The 23,593-nt window shown below is 38.8% G+C and overlaps 1 protein-coding gene across 1 annotated transcript in view; it reads right to left on the bottom strand.

The window, feature by feature from the left end:
- The window catches only part of LOC124798932 (myosin-VIIa-like), a 393,313-nt gene that overhangs the window by 45,342 nt on the left and 324,378 nt on the right, over nucleotides 1–23,593 (bottom strand). Inside the window, exons 48-50 of the mRNA XM_047262466.1 lie at nucleotides 12,137–12,319; nucleotides 8,565–8,766; nucleotides 776–904 (exon numbers count right to left, since the gene is read on the bottom strand). Of these exons, the coding sequence (XP_047118422.1) occupies nucleotides 776–904; nucleotides 8,565–8,766; nucleotides 12,137–12,319 (514 nt within the window). The remainder of the gene's footprint in view (nucleotides 1–775; nucleotides 905–8,564; nucleotides 8,767–12,136; nucleotides 12,320–23,593) is intronic.

Here is a 23,593-nt window from a genome sequence, read left to right on the forward strand (position 1 = left end):
TCTTTGTTTACAGTGCCATGATGCTGGAATGTCAGATTAAGCACTGTAAGCCATAATTCAGGTTTATCAGGAATGAACTGTGGTGGGTGTATTTTCATCTTGCTACTGTTATCCAACAAATGGCTGTTCCTTGATGCAGTAGAAAGGTTCAGCACAACATTTTCCTGGTTTTCAGCATTGTGTCATAAATCTTTGATGTGCTTCAACAAAGTGTCGTGCCGATCCATAGTAATCTGTGTGATGCGCGGATGTGGCGACTCCACAGTAGACAATACTGAATGGTGCTACATTTGTTCATCTACAACAGAATTCAATATACAGGGCCACCACTTTGGCCAACTACAGCTTATCTCTGTCCACTAAAGAGATTCAATGAAGTAGTTAGGCAACAACTTTTTATTTTTAAGCTCAAACAACATGAATTGAAAAATCTCTGTCAATACAAAGAATAATAATAAAAATCAAAGAGTAAAGAAGATTTTCCATGCACTTGTTGCCACAGAATAATACTGCACTTCACTGTGCATTCACAAATATTCGTGATTTTTGAAAAGGGAAACGTCTCCACCTTTACAACTGGTTCTTTTTTAAGCAGGATAACTTCTGATGATTTTCCAGTAATTCTTCTTTCACAATGAAGCAAATTCAATAAATTTACTATTTACAGTTTCCATTGTAAAAAGTAACAGCAAAATTTCTTAAATGATGTAATTGTATATGAAACACAAATATTTTTTAAAATGTTACATAACTCAACTAAAAACATATACTGTACCTCTAAGATATTTTGGTATCTCCTGAGGATAATGAAATATTGTGTCAGCATATTTGTCTTTTCCAGGGACAACATTTATCCAGAGCTTCCTCATGAAAAATATCTGATACTGAAATTGAACAGCACTCTCTGCAACAAAATCAGAAGTGTAATGATAACCAAACTGTATAATGTTATAATACTCACTCTCAAAGTCATGAAGAACAGATCTTGATCAATTACTGTGTGATATCTTGATAGTAACTTTACAGACTAGTTCACACAAAAGCTTACTCAACATAGAAAATATTATGTTCTACTGATACATCAAATATTAAATATATTCATGTCCACTGTTATAGGCTGATTTGGTATCTAATTCAATACAATTAAGTCAAGAATGCCTTGACTTAATGAAATTCAAAATTTCCTTAAAAGAAGTCATTTTTGTATGTATGGTGTTATTTTATTTTGAAATGAATCAGCTAATCAAGCTGTAGCATACTAGAGTTTTGTTATGCTTATAGCAAGTTATGATCCACCCATCAGTCTGGGACAAATATCATCTGATGATGTTCCTAATAATGTGGAGGCACAACTGTAACAAATGTAAAGGCCGCAAGCAAATTGAAAAAAGGTGCAATTTTAGTTGAACTGGCATTAGGCCATAGTCTAAGCAATTGCTGCTGAGTTTGTTTGAGTTTGAAAAGCAAATAATGAAATCTTTATAGCCTCTGGAGGCTAGTCTATCATCATAAGGATACAAAAATCAGGCACAGAACATGCCTCACACCACAGTCTAATGCCCGTAAAACTAAAATACCCATAATGTAAATACCAGCCATCAAAGTCTACACCGTATGATAAATTGGGAATATCATTACGCAAATGACAGGCCACAAGAAACTACAAGACTTAAAAATGAAAACATGAATAAAAATGTTTCCAGAATGAAATTTTCATTCTGCAGTGCTGATCTGAAACTCCTTAACAGATAAAAACTGTGTGCCAGACTGAGACTTGAACTCAGGACCTTTGCCTTTCGCGGGCAAGTGCTCTACCAACTGAACTAGCCAAACATGAATCACGACCCATCCTCACAGCTTCAATTCTGTCAGTACCTCATCTCCTACCTTCCAAACTTCACAGAAGCTCTCCTGCAGACCTTGCAGAACTAGTATTCCTGGAAGAAAGGATATTGCAGAGACATTGCTCAACTAAAGCATAGGGGACATTTCCAGAATAAGTTTTTCACTCTGCAGCAGAGTGTGCACTGATATGAAAGTAGGAGATGAGATACTGACAGAATTCAATCTATGAGGAGGGGTTTTGAGTCATCCTTGGGTAGCTCGGTCAGTAGAGCACTTGCCTGCAACATGCAAAGGTCCCAAGTTTGAGCCTTGATCCGTCACACAGTTTTAAGCTGCCAGGAAGTTTCATGAATAAAAATGTTTTAATCCATAATTCAAAGAATATGGTTGTTGTTGTTGTTGTGGTCTTCAGTCCTGAGACTGGTTTGATGCAGCTCTCCATGCTACTCTATCCTGTGCAAGCTTCTTCATCTCCCAGTACCTACTGCAACCTACATTCTTCTGAATCTGCTTGGTGTATTCATCTCTTGGTCTCCCTCTATGATTTTTACCCTCCACGCTGCCCTCCAGTACTAAATTGGTGATCCCTTGATGCCTCAGAACATGTTCTACCAACCGATCCCTTCTCCTAGTCAAGTTGTGCCACAAACTTCTCTTCTCCCAAATCCTATTCAACACCTCCTCATTAGTTATGTGATCTACCCATCTAATCTTCAGCATTCTTCTGTAGCACCACATTTCAAAAGCTATTCTCTTCTTGTCTAAACTATTTATTGTCCATGTTTCACTTCCATACATGGCCACACTCCATACAAATACTTTCAGAAATGACTTCCTGCCGCTTAAATCTATACTCGATGTTAACAAATTTCTCTTCTTCAGAAATGCTTTCCTTGCCATTGCCAGTCTACATTTTATATCCTCTCTACTTTGACCATCATCAGTTATTTTGCTCCCCAAATAGCAAAACTCCTGTACTACTTTAAGTGTCTCGTTTCCTAATCTAATACCCTCAGCATCACTGGACTTAATTCAACTACGTTCCATTATCTTCGGTTTGCTTTTGTTGATGTTCATCTTATATCCTCCTTTCAAGAAACTATCTATTCCGTTCAACTGCTCTTCCAAGTCCTTTGTTGTCTCTGACAGATTTACAATGTCATCGGTGAACCTAAAAGTTTTTATTTCTTCTCCATGGATTTTAATACCTACTCCGAATTTTTCTTTTGTTTCCTTCACTGCTTGCTCAATATACAGATTGAATAACATCGGGGAGAGGCTACAACCCAGTCTCACTCCCTTCCCAACCACTGCTTCCCTTTCATGCCCCTCGACTCTTATAACTGCCATTTGGTTTCTATACAAATTGTAAATAGCTTTTTGCTCTCTATATTTTACCCCTGCCACCTTCATAATTTGAAAGAGAGTATTCCAGTCAACATTGTCAAAAGCTTTCTCTAAGTCTACAAATGCTAGAAACGTAGGTTTGCCTTTCCTTAATCTAGCTTCTAAGATAAGTCGTAGGGTCAGTATTGCCTCACATGTTCCAATATTTCTACGGAATCCAAACTGATCTTCCCCAAGGTCGGCTTCTACTACTTCTTCCATTCGCCTGTAAAGAATACGCGTTAGTATTTTGCATCCGTGACTTATTAAACTGATTGTTCGGTAATTTTCACATCTGTCAGCACCTGCTTTCTTTGGGATCAGAATTATTATATTCTTCTTGAAGTCTGAGGGTATTTCGCCTGTCTCATACAGCTTGCTCACCAGATGGTAGAGGTTTGTCAGGACTGGCTCTCCCAAGGCCGTCAGTAGTTCTAATGGACTGTTGTCTACTCCCGGGGCCTTGTTTCGACTCAGGTCTTTCAGTGCTCTGTCAAACTCCTCACGCAGTATCATATGGTAAACTATGTGAATGAATATTTTAGCAGTAACTATTAAACTGCAAAACAACTCATAGAAACACATAGCGTGACACTGAAAAACTATGTACCTAACATAATGCTGCTGGTACCCTTCTCCAAGAAGTAAGTGAGTGGTATGACATACTAATAAAGACAGCTATATGAGCTTTCAGGGTATTTGCTGAAGGACTCCATAAGCATTACTAATCCACCTATATAAGTAGTCTTAAAGCATTCTCATGTAACATGAGAAATGATCCATTAACACTTTATTGCTGTTGAGAGCAGCTGAAACGTGTCAAAGTGAAATAAGTGATGCAAAAAACGTTGAAAATCACAGACCTGTTTCTCTGTAATCCTTATCAAAAATAAAACTCAGGTGATGGGTTACTGATTTTGAAAGAACCAGCTGCAGCAAAATGTACAGCACCCATCTCCACAAACTTGAGCAAACTGATTGACAAATAGATTACTTAGTAGTGTTTTAAAAATAATAACAATAATAGAATATAAAATTTAAAAAAAACTTTATGCACTGGAAACAAAGGGAGTATTCAATAAATGACTTCAATCTTAACTAGAAAACAGTGACAGAGTGCAATGGGTAGAGATACTTCAAATGGATCTAAATGTATACACAAACATATTTTTGGATCAAAATACATGGTCCAATCACATCACTGTGCCCATCTCCTATGTTCGATGTCAGTAAGCCAACTCACAGACAAGAAGTGACAGCACTAGCAATGGAGGGTACATAAAGCATGTAGGGTGGAAGGAGAAACAGTGCACTCGACATAATGTGAAAACAAGAATGATTTATCTGATGTCCAGCAGGGCATGATCATTGGCTTTCAAGCCGTGGGTGGAAGCATTCCCAAAATGGACAAGTTTGTAAACTGTCTGCATACTGTCATGGTTAAATTATACCATGCATGGCAGAATGATGCTATCTGAAACTGGCACCAAGGCAACTCACCATACGCCATAGACGACAGGGGTGAATGATGGCTGCTGAGGTGTGTCCGGGCAAACAGACATACAACTGTTGAGCAACTGACCACCCAAATGAACCAAGGAGCTACCAACAGTGTCTCCTCATTGCTGTTCACTGTTCCGTAAACACTGGTGCATATAGGCCTCTGCAGCATGTGCCTGGTTAGTGCATGCATGCTGTATGCTGTTCATCAGCAACAAAGGATGGAAATTGCATGCCAATATCACAACTGGACATCCACAGAGTGGTGACAGGTTGCCTTTTCAGATGAATGGTGTTTTATTCTCCACTGGACAGATGGACATTGGTGTGAGCAGCATGAAAAATCTGAAAGCAAACACCCTGCAACAGTCATCAGAAGTGGCCAGGACAGAGGGCATTCCCTGAGTACTCTTGTCTTTCTGGAAGACACAATGAATCAACATTAGTACACATTTATCCTTGGTCACCATATCTTGTTTATTCTCATCATGATGGCATCTACCAGGAGGGCAATGCAAAGTGTCACACAGCTTGCAGTCTATGTGTGTGATTCGAAGAGGACCAGGATGTGTTTATCATAGTCCCCTCTCCACCAAATTCATCATATTTAAATCCAATAAAGAATAGCACTTTGATTGAACTGTTCATGCCATGGATCCTCAATCAAGGAACCTAATAGAACTGGTCATGGCACTGGAGTTGACATGGTTCCAAATCCCTGTTCGTACCTTCCACAGGCTCACTGACTCTCTTGCTGTATGTTTCGCAGTGGTCTGCACTGCAAAAGATGATTATTCAGACTTTTGCAGGTGGCCACGTTAATACGACTGGACAGTGTATGTACAGCAGATGTCCTTGAGGGAAATGAATGTAATCCAGTATTGTTCTTAACTTACACTGATGAATTCCAAAACAAACTTACACTGATGAATTCCAAATCATGTCAGCACAGTTTGCTAATGACATTAAAATAATCACTGCTGAGTTATTAGCCATATAAAGAGAGAAGGGTGATGAAGCATTTACAGTGATAAATGAACGATCAATAAATAACAAAGTATCCTTCCATGTAAAGAATGTAAATAGCATGAACTTCTGCATAAATGAGGCTCTATAAAGAAGTAAATTAAAAATTAATGGTGATCCCACAGATCAACACAACTCTTTTTTGGATATACATTGACCATCAACTAAAATTAGATCAACAAGTCAATATGCTACTTTGGCAAATAATTTTCAAATCAGGGTATGTCCTTTGAATATTGGAACAAGTGCATGACAGTTTGTGTGGAAAAATAACATTCTTTGGCCACACAGGGTGGGCAAAATAAAACTGGCCCAGAAAATATTTATAAGACTGGTGTGGAGTTGGCTTTTGTTAATGAACAGGAGAAATGCCCATCACAGAAAATGCTGGAAGCTGTGATTTCAATGCATCAATCAGTTACTGTCAGACGTCTGCATATGTGCATCTCCATCATGCTCAGTCCTGAGCACTTCACTGTGAGTGAGTGAGTGAGAGGAACAGATGTGTTTAGTGACCAGTGGAATGCAACACAGAATTGTGTTCATAATAAATCAATGTGTGTTCTTTGTTGAATGTTATATGATGCATAGTTGTGCAAAATGTGTGCAGAACTGTTTGCACAAGAGATTAAGACTGATCTGTTTTGGCAAAACCTCCAGGAAAGCCTGAAACGCAAAATTCAGCAGCAAAATGTTTTAAAATGGGCTCTGTAGCCAATAAAACCATAACTATTTGAAAAGAGTTCAAACACCACAAAAAACTGCTGGAGTGAAGTTCTGGACCAGTTTTATCAAATGTGTCAAATGGACTTCATTGTTTTCAATTGCTTAAAACATTTGGTATTTTTGTTTTTTAACATGATTTATTTTCCAAACCATAACTGTCATAATGATTCAGCCCCTTATGTCCACCTCAACCTTTTTTCCCTTTTTCTTTTTTTTTAAGTTATCAGAGTCATATAAAATGTCCACCTTTAAAAATCTTATTAAATAGTGGTTGTTAAAGCTATTATACTCACATTACTCATACTTTAGTTGTTCCTCAGGACTAAGTATAATTTGTTTTAGTGAATATGATACAGAATATCAGGGGCAGATGGATAAGGGCATATGTGTCAGAGTTTGAGATTAGGAACCATGATTTGCATGATTTCAATGGGTAAGCACACAACTCTGAACATATGATGCAGCAAAACTGTCATGAAGTTCACAATTTCATACTTTTATGGAAAGCATGAGAAAACCAAAGTATGGCTTTTGTACACAAAAACATTGTGAGAATAGCCAAGGCATTGTGAGCTAGTGAGAACAATCCAGAACAACAACCAAGAGAGAAACCTAGATATAATAGTGAGATCAATACAGCATGAAATGAACTCAGCAAAGCAATAGGGTCAGTAATTGCAGTGTAGCTGCTTGGTGGTGGCTAGTACTGTGATTAAATAGCAAGAGATACTGCCTATCTCCATATGGCTTCAGCATAAAGTGTTTTCACTGGGCATAGTGCAAATTGGTGTTGGTACGAGTCAACCGCATGCAGCTACTCTGGCAGGTTCAGCATGTTCATTGCCATACCACCAACTGTGGGAGACACAAATGCTTGGAAACATAAGGGTCAAATGTTATGAAGTCAATGTGTTGTAGAATATCTGTGGAAGTGGTATCCAAGAACCCCTGAAACTGATTCATTATGTTTATAGATGCTAACATTAGATAGTAGGCAAGCCTGACCAATTTTAAGCTGCAAGTCATGAAAGCTGGTGGTAGGAAGCTCCACTAATGCACTATAGATTGGAAGATCTTCACATATGTATTTAGCTGCAACATGATGGAGCACCTGCTCACTTTCACCTCTTGCCCATGAAGACCTGTGTCACGAGAATGAGATGGTCCTGATTCATGCCTGGACAGTCTGTTCACCTGATCTAATGTAACTACGTTCATTCTGGTGTAGTCAAGTGAAAAGGTTTTTTTTTTTTTTTTTTTTTTTTTTTTTTTTTTTTTTTTTTTTGTAGAAGATGACCATTCAGACAGAAAAAAGAAAAATTCTTACTGCCTATGATATTGTTTGAAGAACCATAGTGGTTGAATGGATATGACAGACATTTTTGCAAAGATCTCATGCCTAAGTAGAAGCTGGGGGATGCTTCTTTGGACAAGTAATGTGAATTAAAAATTTAGTGCAAGTTTTACACACAAATAAAATTATTGTCAAAATATGTCGTTTTGATTGTTCGTTAATTAATAGTATATCTTAATTTTCTTCATAACTTGCAACTCAGTCATTCCCTGACCAAGGTTTCCTACCTCAAACTGATACATTTTCCTTTCTCAATCACCCACAGAAATCTGTATCATCATCATCATACAAACAATCTCATGTGAGATATCATTTGAGTACTACTATCAGATAAAATGCTTGTTACAGAAGACTACAGAGGAAATTCACTCAGCATTTAAAATACATATTGTCTGTTTTGTCTGGTCATCTCAGGTGTTTTTAAGTCCAGCAGTGTATGTCATTTAGTCATTTACTCTTCTTAAAAAGTATTTCCATGCCTCTCTTCTCTGTTCTGCAAGGATGAGCCTTTGTTCCAAAAAGTGATGGCTCATCTTTTCTTTGTGCATGACTATGGAGGCCTTGCTACATTTCATGCCAAAAAACAGACTTTTGTCAATAATTATGCGGTTTGAAGATGCACTTGTTACTAATTACTTATCAAAAGATGAACTTATAGGTTTTTATTTTGAATAGTAAGATGAAATTATACTTTAAGTTACACAGTAAATTATAATATAAGCCATACCATTTCTCGATGGCCGTGCCTTCCTCATCCATTGAGTTAGCTCATGTACAAAGTCAAAAAAGAAATCATTCTCAGGCACTGAGAAAACTTTATCCCAGACTTTCACAAAAAGACTGAAGCCTTCCCAGGATTGGAGTTTCAAGCGTTCTGCCACATTTCTACTGAAGTCTTCAGCGCGAGTTGTTGAATCTACTTGGAAAGCCTAGAAAAGACAGTTTTCATCACTTAAAGACAACACCTTAGATAAGCAAGCAAAACTAAAAATTAGTCACCTCCAGAAACCTTGATAGTGGTCACGGTCCATTAAGGAAGAGAGTTCACAATCTGCTTCAGTTATGCCATTACCAGCAGGGGCCACTCACTGATGAGATCCCACAGAGCTACCAAATAGCATGGATGGTGACTGCTACTCTACTTCTGGTTTATGTAATCTTCATCAGTGAGAAGTGATCAATACACTGCAGTCTACATGAGGTGACAAAAGTCGTAGGATATCTCCTAATATCATGTCAGACCTCCTTTTGCATGGTGTACTGCAGCAGCTCGATATGACACGGACTATCAAGGTGTTGGAAGTCGCTGCAGATATACTGAGCTGTGCTGCTACCTCTACAGCTGTCCCTAATTGCAAATGTGGTGCTAGCAAAGGATTTTGTGCAAGAATTGACTCTCAATTGTGTCTGACAGGGATTCATGACAGGCAGTCTTGGTGACCAAATTATTTGCTCAAATTGTCCAGAATATTCTTCAAACCAATCACAAACAATTATGGCCCACTGATATTGCACATTGCCATCCACAAAAATTCCATTGTTGTTGGGAACTTGAAGTCAATGAATTGCTGCAAATGGTCTCCAACAGGTTTACTTGGACAAGAGGCCCCAGTCCATTCCATGTAAACACAGCCCACAGCATTATGGAGCCACCACTGCTAGCAAAGTGCCTTGTTGACAACTTGGGTCATTGGCTTCATGGGGTTTGCATCACATTTGAACCCTGCCATCAGTTCTTATCAGCTGAAATTGGAATTCATCTGATTAAGCCATGGTTTTCCAATCATCTAGGGTGCAAACAATATGGCCATGAGCTCAGGAGAAGTGCTGCAGGCGATGTCGCACTGTTAGCGATGTTGTCTGCTGCCTTAACCCATTAATGCCAAATTTTGCCACATTGTCCTAACAGAGATTTGGTTGTCTGTTCCATATTGATTTGGCAGTTAATTTTACACAGTGTTGCTTGTCTATTAGCACTGATAACTCTATGCAAATGCCACTGCTCTCCGTCGTTAAGTGAAGGCTGATCACAGCGAGAGGTAATGCCTGAAATCTGGTACTCTCAGCACACTCTTGACACTGTGGATATAAGAATATTGAATTCCCTAATGAGTTCCGAAATGGAACATCCTATGGATGTTCTCAACTACCATTCTGCATTCAAAGTCTCTTAATTCCCGTTGTGCGGTGATAATCATGTCAGTAATCTCTTCACATAAATCAGCTGAGTACAAACAACAGCTCCACCAATTCACTGTCCTTTTATAACCTGTGTACATGATATTACTGTCATATGCATATATGTGCACATCACTATCTGATGACTTTTGTCACCTCTGTGTATTATCTCATCCTCCTGGGGAGACGTTTAGCAATGTTGGCAAACATGACAACAGGAAAATAGTTTTATGATCAGAATGTACAGCTAATTACAGCTCATTTTGATGTTTTCTCTCATGTTAAGCACTATTTTGCATTTTTACAGCAGATTTCACTTTGGAAAGCACAGAATTCAAACAAATGCATTATTATGTTTCCATAAAGGTTATTCAGATTAAAAAAGGTGACCACATTATGTTAAAAAGATAGATATTTTCTAAAAATGTAACTCATTACATGTTGTTATAAAATTATGGGACAGAATTAATGACCAGTACTTACATTCAGAAGGAAAAATGTTTAGCACTGCCAGCAGACATATATAAAAGTACACAAAATTATCCTAGATTTTGAAACTAGTTGCTTCCTCAGAGAGGAAACAGGGACTGGTTGGGGAAGTTAAAAATGAAGTAAAAGTCACTCATGCTCCAGGGTGGGAGGGTCCTACTTAATGTATGCACAAAGGGAACTAACTGTTCTAGAAGCTATGATGATTTTGTGTACTTTTATACAAATTTATTGGTAATGCTAAAAATTTTGCCTACTGTAGACAAGTTATGGCCACCAGTTGCACCTCATACATCATTAGCAACTGGATTTTCTTTTTGGCCTGTAGCGGATATGCTGAGTCGCAGATAGGCACAACAAAAAGACTGTCACAAAATAAGCTTTCAGCCAACAAGGCCTTTGTCAAAAATAGATCTCTCTCTCTCTCTCTCTCTCTCTCTCTCTCTCTCTCACACACACACACACACACACACACACACACACACACACACACACACACGACCGCAGCCTCTGGCAGCTGAAGCTGGATAATGAGCAGCTGCAGCAACAGCAGCAGTGTGTGATGGGAGAGGCAACTGGGTGGGGATAAAGAGGAGGCTGGAGTGGGCAGGGGGAGGGGTGGGTGACAGGGAAGTACTCCTGGGGAGTGTGCAGGGATGAGGTGGAGAGAGGGTAGGGCAGCTAGGTGCAGTCGGGAGGCTAGACAGAGGGCAGTGGAAAGAGAGGGAGGGGGGGGGGGGAGAAGGTAGTGGAAAAGGAGAGAAGTAAATAGACTGTTTGCGTTAATGGAGTAGAGGGCTGTGTAGTACTGGAATGGGAAAATGGAAAGGGCTACACAGATGAGGACAATAATGAATTAAGGTTGAAGCCAGGGGGGTTATGAGAATGTAGGATATTTTGCTACGTTCCTGAAACCCTCCTGGCCTCAACCTTCGTTAGTCATTGTCCTCACCCATACAGCCCCTTCCCTTTTCCTGGTCCAGTACTACACAGCTCTCTATTCCACCAACACACTCAGTCTTTTTACTTCTCTCCTTTTCCACAACATCCCTCCCCCCCCCCCCCCCCCAATCCCTCACGCCTGTCTCCATCTAACCCCCCAACAGCACCTAGCTGCCCTACCCTCTCTCCACCTCATCCCTGCATGCTCCCCAGCAGCACTTCACTATCCCCCATCCCTACTATGCTACCCCTCCCACTCCCTTCCCCAGCCTCCTCCTTACCTCCACCCAGTTGCTTCTCCCAACATGCACTGCTGCTGCTGCTCATAGCCTGGCTTCAAGCTGCAGGAGACTGTGGTCATGTGTGAGTGAGTTGCATTTGCACGAGTGTGTGTGTGTGTGTCATCTATTTTTGACAAGCTCATTTTGTGACAGTCATTTTGTTGTGGCTATCTGCGACTCAGCAGCTCTGCTATATAGTGAGTAGCAACCATGATTTTCATAATATTGTTACATTTGATCCTGGATTTTCCATTGTTTGAATTTTATTTTTGATATCATTATAAGTTACATAAGATAAGATCTGTAGCATTACACTTTTAATAACATTCTTTACGTTTACATATGAGGTTCCAACAAATGAACATGTTGCATGGTATAAGTTTTCATTCAAACGTGGAAGTCAGCTTACCTCATCACTGTCATCAGGGAAATATACTTTATGAAATATTCTTGTGGTCTTGTGCTGTATTGCCTCAACCTCAACCTGATGAGGAGGATGCTTCCTCTGGCCATATCTCATTGTCCTCTGTAAGCGATTTATGCAAGTTTTGGCAATTGGATGGCTCCGTGTCATTAAAAATTGCATCAGATCCTGAAACATTAAGATTTAAATATATTATATAGATCTCCTATAATATTGGGCTGATGCATAAGTTTTTAGTAGTTTCCTTAAGTGTAATAAACATGACAGATACACATAACAGAGGCTTAAGTCATCAATAATATATTCCCCTTTGCTATTTACAACAGTCTGCCAATGCTGGGGGAACTTCTACAACTGTAGAAATCACATGGTTTTGAGGTGAAGAACTCGTCGATCCATGTTTGGACCACATTTTCATCCAGAAAGGAAGTTCCTTAAAGATTGTTTGATAGAGAGTGGTAAAGGTGAAAATCTGAGGATGCAAGATCAGGCGAATAAGGTGGCTCTGGAATGACCTCCCAACCCAGCTCCTGTATAGCGTTTTTTTGTTGGTCTAGTAGAATGTGGGCAGGCATTATCTGGTTGTTAGTCTTGGACTGTGTCTGCAAGACATCTCAGTTGTGGACAATAAATGTCAGCAGTGATGGGTACACTCCGGGGAAGCAATTTGTTGTACACCACACAGTCGCTTTCCACCCGATGCATAACATTATCTTTTGTGGATGCATACAAGTCTTTAAATGGGGAGTTGGAGCTTTGTTTGGGCTCAACCATTCCTTTTTTCCCCTTACTTAGCATAAAGACACATTTCTCAACACCAGTAATGACACAGGATAGAAATGGTTGGTGTTGTTCGTGAGCCAATTGATAACAAGCAAGCAGAGATGCACATATGGCCACCCACTAATTTTTGTGATTTTGGCTTAGAGAATGCAGTTTCCATACATTGGGCAATTTTTGTATCTTCCCCATTGCATGAAAATGTCAACGATGATCACAGTTCATCAAATTTGCCAGCTCTCAAGTACACTGACTTGGATCACTGTGGATTAATGCATTTAAACAATCATCATCAAACCACAAAGATCTTTCTGAATGTGGAGAGTCACTAGCATCACAACAAACCTATTTAAAACAAAAAAACCATTTTCTTGCCTTGCTCTGTCCACTGGCATTATCCCCATACAGGGTGCAAATGTTTCTGGCTGCCTCCACTACTGTCACCCTTCCACTGAACTCAAACAGAAGAATATGTATGAAATGTTCCAATTTCTCCACTTGGGATTCCATTTTCTAACGTCCACAGCTCCACTCATTATCTCCAAAAGACAAAATGACATCATGCAAACTCAGATAGCAACAGTGAACTACAAATAAAAAATGACAATCAATAAATTAACCTGTAGCAACCAGAATACATACATATGATGACTCAACTGACTTGATGTTTTTAATCATCTGATCAGTAGGCAATATTTGCAAATGACATATATGGTATGTGATAAACTTATTTTAATTATTGATTTTAAAATCTTAGGTATCCTGCAACTATAATCAGAACTATAGTCAATGGAACACCACTCAAAACTAGTTTGTAGACAATTACATAAGAAAAAGGCAATCACTCACCTATAGTGGACTGATGTGTGGAACATCGATACACGTAACAGAAAACAGGATTCACATTATCTTATGAGCTCTCACTCTTTTTATAGTAAAAGTACACACATTCACACAAACAACCAAATAGACACTCCCATGGGCACAACAAGGTTGATTATTGAGTATTGATAGTAGTTGTATGGGCTGATGGAAGTGAGCAGGGGGTAGGGAAGGATTCAGAAGGCAAGGAGAGGGTAGCAGGTTAGAGGGAGACAAGTCTTTTCACAGATAATTCGCTGGCACTAAAACAATATGGAGTTCAGTGAACAGGGTGTACAAGATATATAGAGTGAGGGAGTGTTCTGATTTTCCCAAAACCTAGTCACAGTAGGTCTACCTCTGACCTGATTAGTTGTACTTGACTATTGAGAGCTTTGGTCTTTCTGATGTACATCTGGTTTACATATATTGAAACTGCATTATTGGGAGCTGCGGGTGTATTTAATTGTTATAAAGAAGCATAATAATTCATGAGCGAGGTGACATCTGAGACATTTATTTGCATGCCTAGTGGTCCTGGTTCTTGTGAAGTACCACACATATAACTTCTCCTTGTTTGTTTAGTTCTGAATTAATGATATTCAAGACCTTTTTTAATTACATAGTCTGTCCTCAACATACTCAGCTTAAAACCTTGATCAGTGTGGAATCTTTCTTCTAGAGAACTTTTATCAAAAATGTATCATTTCCAATGCATATTCTTTGTCCTTTCTTATTTGCACTTTCCATATTGGTGTTTACAACAGACCATTCAAATAAGTCATAGCAGCATGAAATGGAAAAATATCAATTTTGTATTTCTCATTTCAAGAAGCCTTTTCTTAAGAGAGGAGCATGTCTTTAGTTTTCTTTCTTGCAAAATCATTTGTTATTGAAAGAAAGACAGAAAAATCATTGCTCTTCAACAGCAGAATTTTTTCTCTGTTTGGAATCAAACAATTGAATTTTGCAGCTGGTTTGACTATATTCGTTATTTTATGGTTACTACCACCATGAAGTATTGTGGCTAAGTTTCAGCTGTCACTATATAAATTGTTTTTACCTACACTTATTGCTGGAAATTTTCAGCTTTTTGGCAATTTTCTCTGTGGGAGGAGTTTTGCTATATATTATTTATTGCCACTGTTTTTCTGCTGCAGCTCCCAGTGCATCAATAGTAAAATGTTTGCAGCTGATTTTGATTTATTGTTGTTTTCTGGAGAAGATTTTTTTGTCCAGCTTTGTTAACACAGTACTTTTCCTTTCTGCATTTTGGGCAATAACTATTCACTGTACTGAACATTTACACAACTGAAAGCAATTCAAATGGATTTTCATGCACAAAATTTACACTGTTTACACAATTTACCACTTTCTGAATGTTGTTTTTGTTTGTCACAGTAGCCCACATATCTGCAGGATTCCTGTTTTCTTGCACAGATTTTGATGTGTTTTGCTGTAGCATGGTTCATGATTTTGTGCTAGAAGCTTGTTTATTTCCATTTGCTGCACACTGATTGTTAATTGCAAAGTCAATAGTCATTTCATCAGTTTCCTAATTTCATCCTTACATTTTAGATAGGTTTTCATTTTGTCACTAGTATCAATGTTTTTTTCTTAGGGAAACATTGAACCTTTACACTTATTACCACTGAGCAAGCAGTCTCTTCTATGACACTCCACTTGTGTGCAGAACAGAAAGATGGCCTAACTTACACTAACAATCAGTTTAATAAAAGATAGCTGCTGTGCTGGAGAAAGAATGTCTTGTCACCATAACAAATATAATAATTTGTCATGTAAAATGATTTAGTCATTGTTGAAATAATAGACAACCCTCAAGACCTAATTTGTGGTGTAAGCATATTTAGCCATGGCCAGAAAATGACTGATACATGCCTGGGACACTTCATCTTTGAGATCTACATCTACATCTACATTGATACTCCGCAAGCCACCCAACAGTGTGTGGCGGAGGGCACTTTACGTGCCACTGTCATTACCTCCCTTTCCTGTTCCAGTCGCGTATGGTTCGCGGGAAGAACGACTGTCTGAAAGCCTCCATGCGCGCTCTAATCTCTCTAATTTTACATTCGTGATCTCCTCGGGAAGTATAAGTAGGGGGAAGCAATATATTCGATACCTCATCCAGAAACGCACCCTCTCGAAACCTGGCGAGCAAGCTACACCGCGATGCAGAGCGCCTCTCTTGCAGAGTCTGCCACTTGAGTTTATTAAACATCTCCGTAACGCTATCACGGTTACCAAATAACCCAGTGACGAAACGCGCCGCTCTTCTTTGGATCTTCTCTATCTCCTCCGTCAACCCGACCTGGTACGGATCCCACACTGATGAGCAATACTCAAGTATAGGTCGAACGAGTGTTTTGTAAGCCACCTCCTTTGTTGATGGACTACATTTTCTAAGCACTCTCCCAATGAATCTCAACCTGGTACCCACCTTACCAACAATTAGTTTTATATGATCATTCCACTTCAAATCGTTCCGTACGCATACTCCCAGATATTTTACAGAAGTAACTGCTACCAGTGTTTGTTCCGCTATCATATAATCATACAATAAAGGATCCTTCTTTCTATGTATTCGCAATACATTACATTTGTCTATGTTAAGGGTCAGTTGCCACTCCCTGCACCAAGTGCCTATCCGCTGCAGATCTTCCTGTATTTCGCTACAATTTTCTAATGCAGCAGCTTCTCTGTATACTACAGCATCATCCGCGAAAAGCCGCATGGAACTTCCGACACTATCTACTAAGTCGTTTATATATGCAGACAGAAGGCTTTTGACTTGCCACCAAGTCATCGATGAATCATAAATACTTTTTTAATAAACCTGTAGCTGCCATTGTCAACTGCCATATTCAGCAACATGTTGATAACAGCGGCCCAATAACTATGGCAAATGGTAATAGTGGGCAGATGGGGTATAGCGCAATATGAGCTGATGATTCAGTATTAGACAACAATTAACTGGTGAAAAGCTGCACTGTCCAGAATCACCCCTTGGCTATGTGGCTATGAAGTCTAGAAGTAGTTGCCACACATGTGTAACTCTGCTCATAGTACATCAAACAGAGCAGAAACTAACATGGGTGAAGGAACACTGCCATTGGATTATCAAAGTACACAGAAAGGTCAACTGGACTGTGCAGTCTCACACACATTGGTATTCACTGACAGAAGACTGAGTACATCTAAAACCACATGAGACAAGCCTGCCAACAGGGCACCATTGAGGCATGTGGTGCAGGTATTCTCATTTGAAAGATGTTTACATGGGATGAAATGGAGTGCCTGAAATGTCTGTCTTTATCTCTCACCAGTGAACAATACATGTTCTTAATGTCCAATCATGTGTATCCATTTGTTAGCCTACAGCACCAAGCAGGCAACCTATACCTTAGCAAAATACTCCCTAGCTCCCAGACTGTATCATAATGGTTTGAGGAAAATCCATGTACATGAGGTTACTTGTGTGGCCTCCTAGAGCTTCTTATCCTATTCCCATCAGCACATTTGGTATACCATTGAACTAGATGTATGCAACTCGGATCTAGTTCAAACCAGTCTTCTTGAATTCTGGGCAGTGGTTGGGTGATCATGGATCAGAAAGGCTCCTTAAGAGTTTCAATGTTTCATAGAGTTCACAATATGATATGCCACCATAATCATGATAGTGAAAACGGATAATACCTGTTATTAGATAGGTGTCTGTAGTTCAGTTGCTAATGAGTGAATGGTATAATAAAAAAGATACATAGCCATGAACATGATAGTGGAATGGGTTGCAGAAATAACAGATCAGTACAGACAGAGCAATCAAATTTGCAGTTGATCTACTCCAAAACTCAATGAAAGTTCTCTGAAATTCAAAAAATGGGCGTTCACAATCATTGATGTAAGTAAGAGTGGGTACCTGTACCTCCATAACACACAATTGGACTACATTCTAAGAGCTTTACTCATGATTGAGTCTATTAACTGTTCTATTTCATACTGATACAAATTGAAACACCCAGGTGTTTGTATAAGTTGAATAATTTTGGCTGTGGCTCATTGATATTGTAGTCATAGGCTGCTACTTTTCTATATTTTGTGAGATGTATGATTTTACATAGTTGCCAATATTCACACCACTTTGAAATCTTGTCAACATCTGGATGGATATCTGAGCTGTTTTTCACTTCCCAGAGAGTACTTCAGTACAAATAACTGGATCATCTGCAGAACAAACAGATAACATAAGTAGCAATGGCCCAACACAGTTGCCTGGGTCACACCTGGAGTTAGTTTTACTGCTGTCAATGATCTCCATCCACAATAACATGCTGTGTCCTCTCTATAAGAAATCTTCAACCAATTCATAAATTTTATTTGATACTTTATGAAGATAGTGGAACAGGAGGAGAATATTCCTGCCCTTCAGGTGGAACTAGATAAAGCAAAACAAGATCTGGAAAGTTTGAGGGAGCAGAAGGGAAATGGTGGTGGAAAGTGACAACAGGTCATAGGAGAAGTAGGAATAGGACTTTCTCAGACAGTTTTGCTGTCAATGTGGATCTGTTGTCACAGTTGGAAACTGATCAGCCACAAGTAGATTTAGGGGTAGACAGGACACAACAAACTTTCAAAAAGTCTTCAAAAATTAAGAAGTCGGGAAAAGTTGTGAAAAAGAAGAAAGTTTTGTTGTTAGCTAGTTCACATGGTAGAGGCGTTGGCCAACTACAGCATGAGCAAGGGTCAGGTTACCAGGTCACAAGTTTTTTTAAGCCTAGTGCAAGTCTGGGTCAGGTAATAGAGGGTGTGTGTTCACTTTGCAAAGACTTCACAGAGGAAGACACTGTGGTAATAGTAGGTGGGGTGGGCAACAGCATAGATAGGAACCCTAATTATTCAGTTGAGAGTGACCTGGTAAAGATAGCTTCAGCAACAAGACATGTTGGTGTTGGACGTGTGTCTGTTCTGAGGCACCATGGCCAGCCTCAATAAAACTCTTCTGTCAGTAGAGTTAATTTAGAGGTGGAACAGCTGCTTGAATCAGATATGGGGTCTCATGTCGGAGTGGTTCCTGTTGACTCTATCAGCAGGTGGGACAATACTGGGCATGGCCTTCTCCTCAACAGGAAAGGGAAGGGGAAACTGTCTGAGCTAATATCAAATAACCTATGGGGGACACTGTCACAAGTGGTAAAATACCAGTGGTTGCAAATGACAGAACAGCAGTTTTTTCAGGGTAGGGAGGGCAGAAACAAAAGATGTTCAGATACAGGCTGAAAATGACATTCACATTGATAAAACAGGCAGCCAGAAAGCAATTCATGCAGACAGCCTCTGACTGAAACCAGAGATGCTCAAAAATTGGCAGGAAAATTAGGTTCATCCAGCTGTAATTCAGCCAGTGCACAAAATCAGTTATTATTATTGCATAAGAATGTTCAAGGACTAATGGGTAAGCTTAATGACCTGCTTATTTGTGTTGAAGAATTAGAGTTGAGCAAACTAGCTGATATAAACTGCCTCTTTGAACATCACGTGACCACTGGTATAGATATGTTAAATGTTGCAGGATTCAAGTTAGATTCTTACTTCTGTAGAGATAATATGGAGAAAGGAGGAGTTGCCATAATTGTCAGAAACTGTTTTCATTTCAAGAATATTGATATTAATAACTTTTGCTCAGAGCAGCACTTAGAAGGTTGTGCAACAGAAGTAGTATTTCATGATAAGTCCTTTATAAAAATAGGTATATACAGATCAACATCAGGAAATTTTAATCTCTTTATAAAAAATCTGGAAGCTCTTTTGTCCCATCTCACAGAAAAAAAAAACAAGGAAATAGTGGTTGTTGGTGATTTTAATGTGGATTTATTGAAAAGCTCTGACAGTGAACAATTATTGCAGTAACACTATCATTCAATTTAGTCCCTACTGTGAACTTTGCAACTAGGATATGTAAATGCTCTGAGACTGCTATTGATAATATCTTTGTAAACAAATCAAGGGAAAAAAGTCATAACACAAAACCATTGGTAAATGGGCTATCTGATCACAACATGCAGCATCTTGCATTAAATGTTGAAACTTGTCAGGATAAAAAATCTATTAAATATGATTACAGGAGGGTAATAAATACATCAAAAACTGAAAAATTCAGGAAATTGCTCAAAGACATGAACTGGACAGATGTTTACAATACTTCTGACTCACCTGGAAAATACAAAGCAATCATTAACAAAGTTACCTCGACTTTCGGAAATTGTTTTCCCCTAAAGGTAACTCAAATCACACATATGTCAAAAAATAAACCATGGGTTACACAAGGAATAACAGTATCATTTGGGACAAAAAGGAGACTGTATCTACTATCTAGGAACAGCTCTGATGTTAGAATTGTAATGCATTACAAAGAATACTGCAAAATATTGAAGCAAGTACCCCAAAAATTGAAGCAGCAGATGATTACATTGGGCAATGAAATAAAAACTGTGTGGGATATAGTGAAGACAGAGACAGGTGGGGCCAAAAAGGAAGAGGAACAAATAGCTCTAAAAATAAATGAGACTTTGGCAACAAGTGCATGTAGTGTTGCAAACCTGGAATATCTGAGACCAGTCATTAAAAGTAACTTCAGTGAAATGGAAATGACACTCACATCTCCCAAAGAAGTAGCATCCAACATAAAATTCTTAAAATCTAAGTATTCTAGTGGTTATGATAACATATCAACAAAGTTAACCAAAGAGTGCTCATACGAGTTGAGTTCTATCCTAAGTTAGTTATGTAATCAATCTCTTATCAGCAGAACATTTCCAGACTGGCTAAAATTCGCTGAAGTTAAGCCTCTTTACAAGAAGGGGGATAAAGAGATCCATTAAACTAACGACCAAGTTCACTTTTGCTGGCTTTCCCAAAAATAGTTGAAAAGGTTGTGTTCAAGCATCTCCTAAAGCATCTGACTGCAGATAATATATTGTCCATGTCACACGGCTTGGATTTCTTAAGGGTTCTGATATAGAGAAAGCTATTTACACTTACAGCGAGAATGTTCTTAATTCAATAAATAATAAATTAGAGGCTATTGGCATTTTCTGTGATCTGTCAAAAGCCTTTGACTGAGTGAATCAAGCCATTCTCTTAGGTAAATTAGAATATTATGGTGTCACCAGTAGTACTGCAAAATGGATTGAGGCTTATCTAACTAACAGGAAACAAAGGATGTCATTGCGAAATACCTGTGCAGTAAGCAGTCAGTCTTCACCTGATTGGAAATTAATTACATATGGTGTTCCTCAAGGTTCCATCTTGGGTCCATTGCGTTTTCTTATGTACATTAATGACCTCTTATCTGTTACATTGCCAGATGCTAAATTTGTTTTGTTTGCAGATGATACAAACATTGCAATAAGTAGCAAGTCAAGTATAGATTTAGAAATAACTGCTAATCAAATTTTCACTGACATTAATAAAATGGTTTAAAGCTAATCCACTGTCATTAAACTTTGAAAAGACCCACTATATGCAGTTCAGAATTCGTAAGAGATTTCCTTCCAGCATGTGTATAACATATGAAGGCATGCAGTGTTAAATTTCTGGGATTACAGCTTGATAAGAAATTCAGTTTGGAAGGGCATACCACAGAATTGCTTAAGTGCCTAAACAAGTCTGTATTTGCAGTGAGAATGATGTCAGATGTAGGAGATAAAAATGTATAAAAAATTGCATACTTACTTTCATTCTATTATGTCATACAGGATCATATTTTGGGGTAACTCATCAAACCAAGCAAAAGTTTTTAATGTGTAATAAGAATCATTTGTGGTGTAAATTCAAGAACACCATGTAGAACCTTGTTCAAGTGTTCAAGGAAGTTTGTATTCTAACCACTGCTTCTTAGTATATTTAGTCCTTAATGAAATTTGTTGCAAGTAATATATCTCTATTTCCAACCAATAGCTCAATACATAGTACCAATACTAGGAATAAGAACAATCTACATAAGGACTTAAACTCACTTAACTTGGTCAATAAAGGACCCCAATAATCAGGAACACACATTTTCAATAAAAAAAATGCCAGCAGCCATTAAAAACTTGGTTTCAGATAAAGCATGATTCAAACAGAGTTTGAAAGACTTTTTGATAGCCAACTCCTTCTATTCTATAGATGAATATTTTAACAGAGACTGTTAGGCCAGTTTAAGTAAAAATATCTGTTAGATTTCAGTTTCGACAGCACTTTGTCACAACAGTTAAGATTAGGTATTATCTGTATGATAAATTTATTAATAGTGCATAACAATGTTTCATTCTGACAGTGCATTAGCTGTTACAGTTTACTGCATTGTATTCACCTATTTTGACAATCTCCGGAGAAATGATCAGAGTAGTAAGTATTATATTCAAATGTCTTATGTTTTTTACGTTATACTTTCTGACATGTTTCACACAGACAAGAATCATCTCATTTTTTTGGGTCTATGGAACTAAATCGATAGAGGTACTCAAGGTACCCTCCACCACACACCATCAGGTGGCTTGCGGAGTATGGATGTACATGTAGATGTAATCTAATTTAATTTTTTGTTAATATGAGGTCTGTCTAAAAAGTATCTGACCTTTGACTGTCCAGTGCAAAATCGAGATGATAGCAAGGCGCCACTGTACACAGAAAAGGAAGAGACCTTTATTCGCGTGCACGAGTTTTGTCCCAGCCTTCCAGCATGTCAGTCACTGCCTGTCAGTTGCTGAGTGAGGTGTTACACAACATGTTCGTCAGATTACCAATTCTCTCAAGATGACTGAACATGTTGGGCAATGATACTGCATCAAATTTTGTCAAAAGCTTGATGATTCTCAAAGCGAAACAATTCATAAGATTCAGCAGGTGTTTGGAGAAGATGCAATGGGTGTAACACAAATTAAGGAGTGGTTCAACTAATTCAAAAATGGCCGCACATCAGTGAAGAGTGACCAGTGTTCTGGCAGGCCCCAAACTGCTCGGAGTGCAGCTGTTGTTGAGAGGCTGCAAAATTTGGTGATGGCAGGTTATCGTTTCACCCTGTGGGAGATTGTTCAAGAGGTTGAAGTGAGTAAAGATTCTGCACATGCAATTTTGTGTGATGATTTGAACATGCACTGAGTGGCTGCAAAATTCATGCCCAAGTTGTCACCAGAACAAAAAGACCTCCATTTTGACATTGCACAGGACCTTATGGACACCACCAACACTGATCCTGGGTTTCTGAACACTGTTATAACTGGAGATGAGTCAGGGATGTACAGGTATGACCCAGAAACAAAGATCTTCTCTGGCAACTTTGTGACGCAGTTTGGCACAAAAGACCAGACATGTGGACAGCAAAAAACTGGCAACTGCATGACGACAACGACCCCGCACATTCATCCCACTTGATCCAAAATTTCTAGGCCAAACATGGAATTACAGCCATTTGCCAACCTCTCTCCTCTCTAGACATGGCTCCTTGTGACTTCTGGTTGTTTCCAAAATTGAAGAGCCCACTGAAAGCATCCCATTTTGATAGTAGAAAAAAGATAATGCAGAACACGATGACAGAGCTGAACACCATTCCGAAAGAAGACTTCCAGAGGTGTTTCCGGCAGTGGAAGGATCAGTGGGCTAAGTGTGTGCAAGCACAAGGGGCCAACTTTGAAGGGGATTAAGGTCCCAACCCCATCAGGTATTATAAATATTTATTCTGGCCAAAGGTCAGATACTTTCTAGACAGGCCTCATAAATGTTGGTATGGTACCAAGTCAA

The sequence above is a fragment of the Schistocerca piceifrons genome, chromosome 5 (genome assembly GCF_021461385.2).
Source record: "Schistocerca piceifrons isolate TAMUIC-IGC-003096 chromosome 5, iqSchPice1.1, whole genome shotgun sequence".
NCBI classification, from domain to species: domain Eukaryota; kingdom Metazoa; phylum Arthropoda; class Insecta; order Orthoptera; family Acrididae; genus Schistocerca; species Schistocerca piceifrons.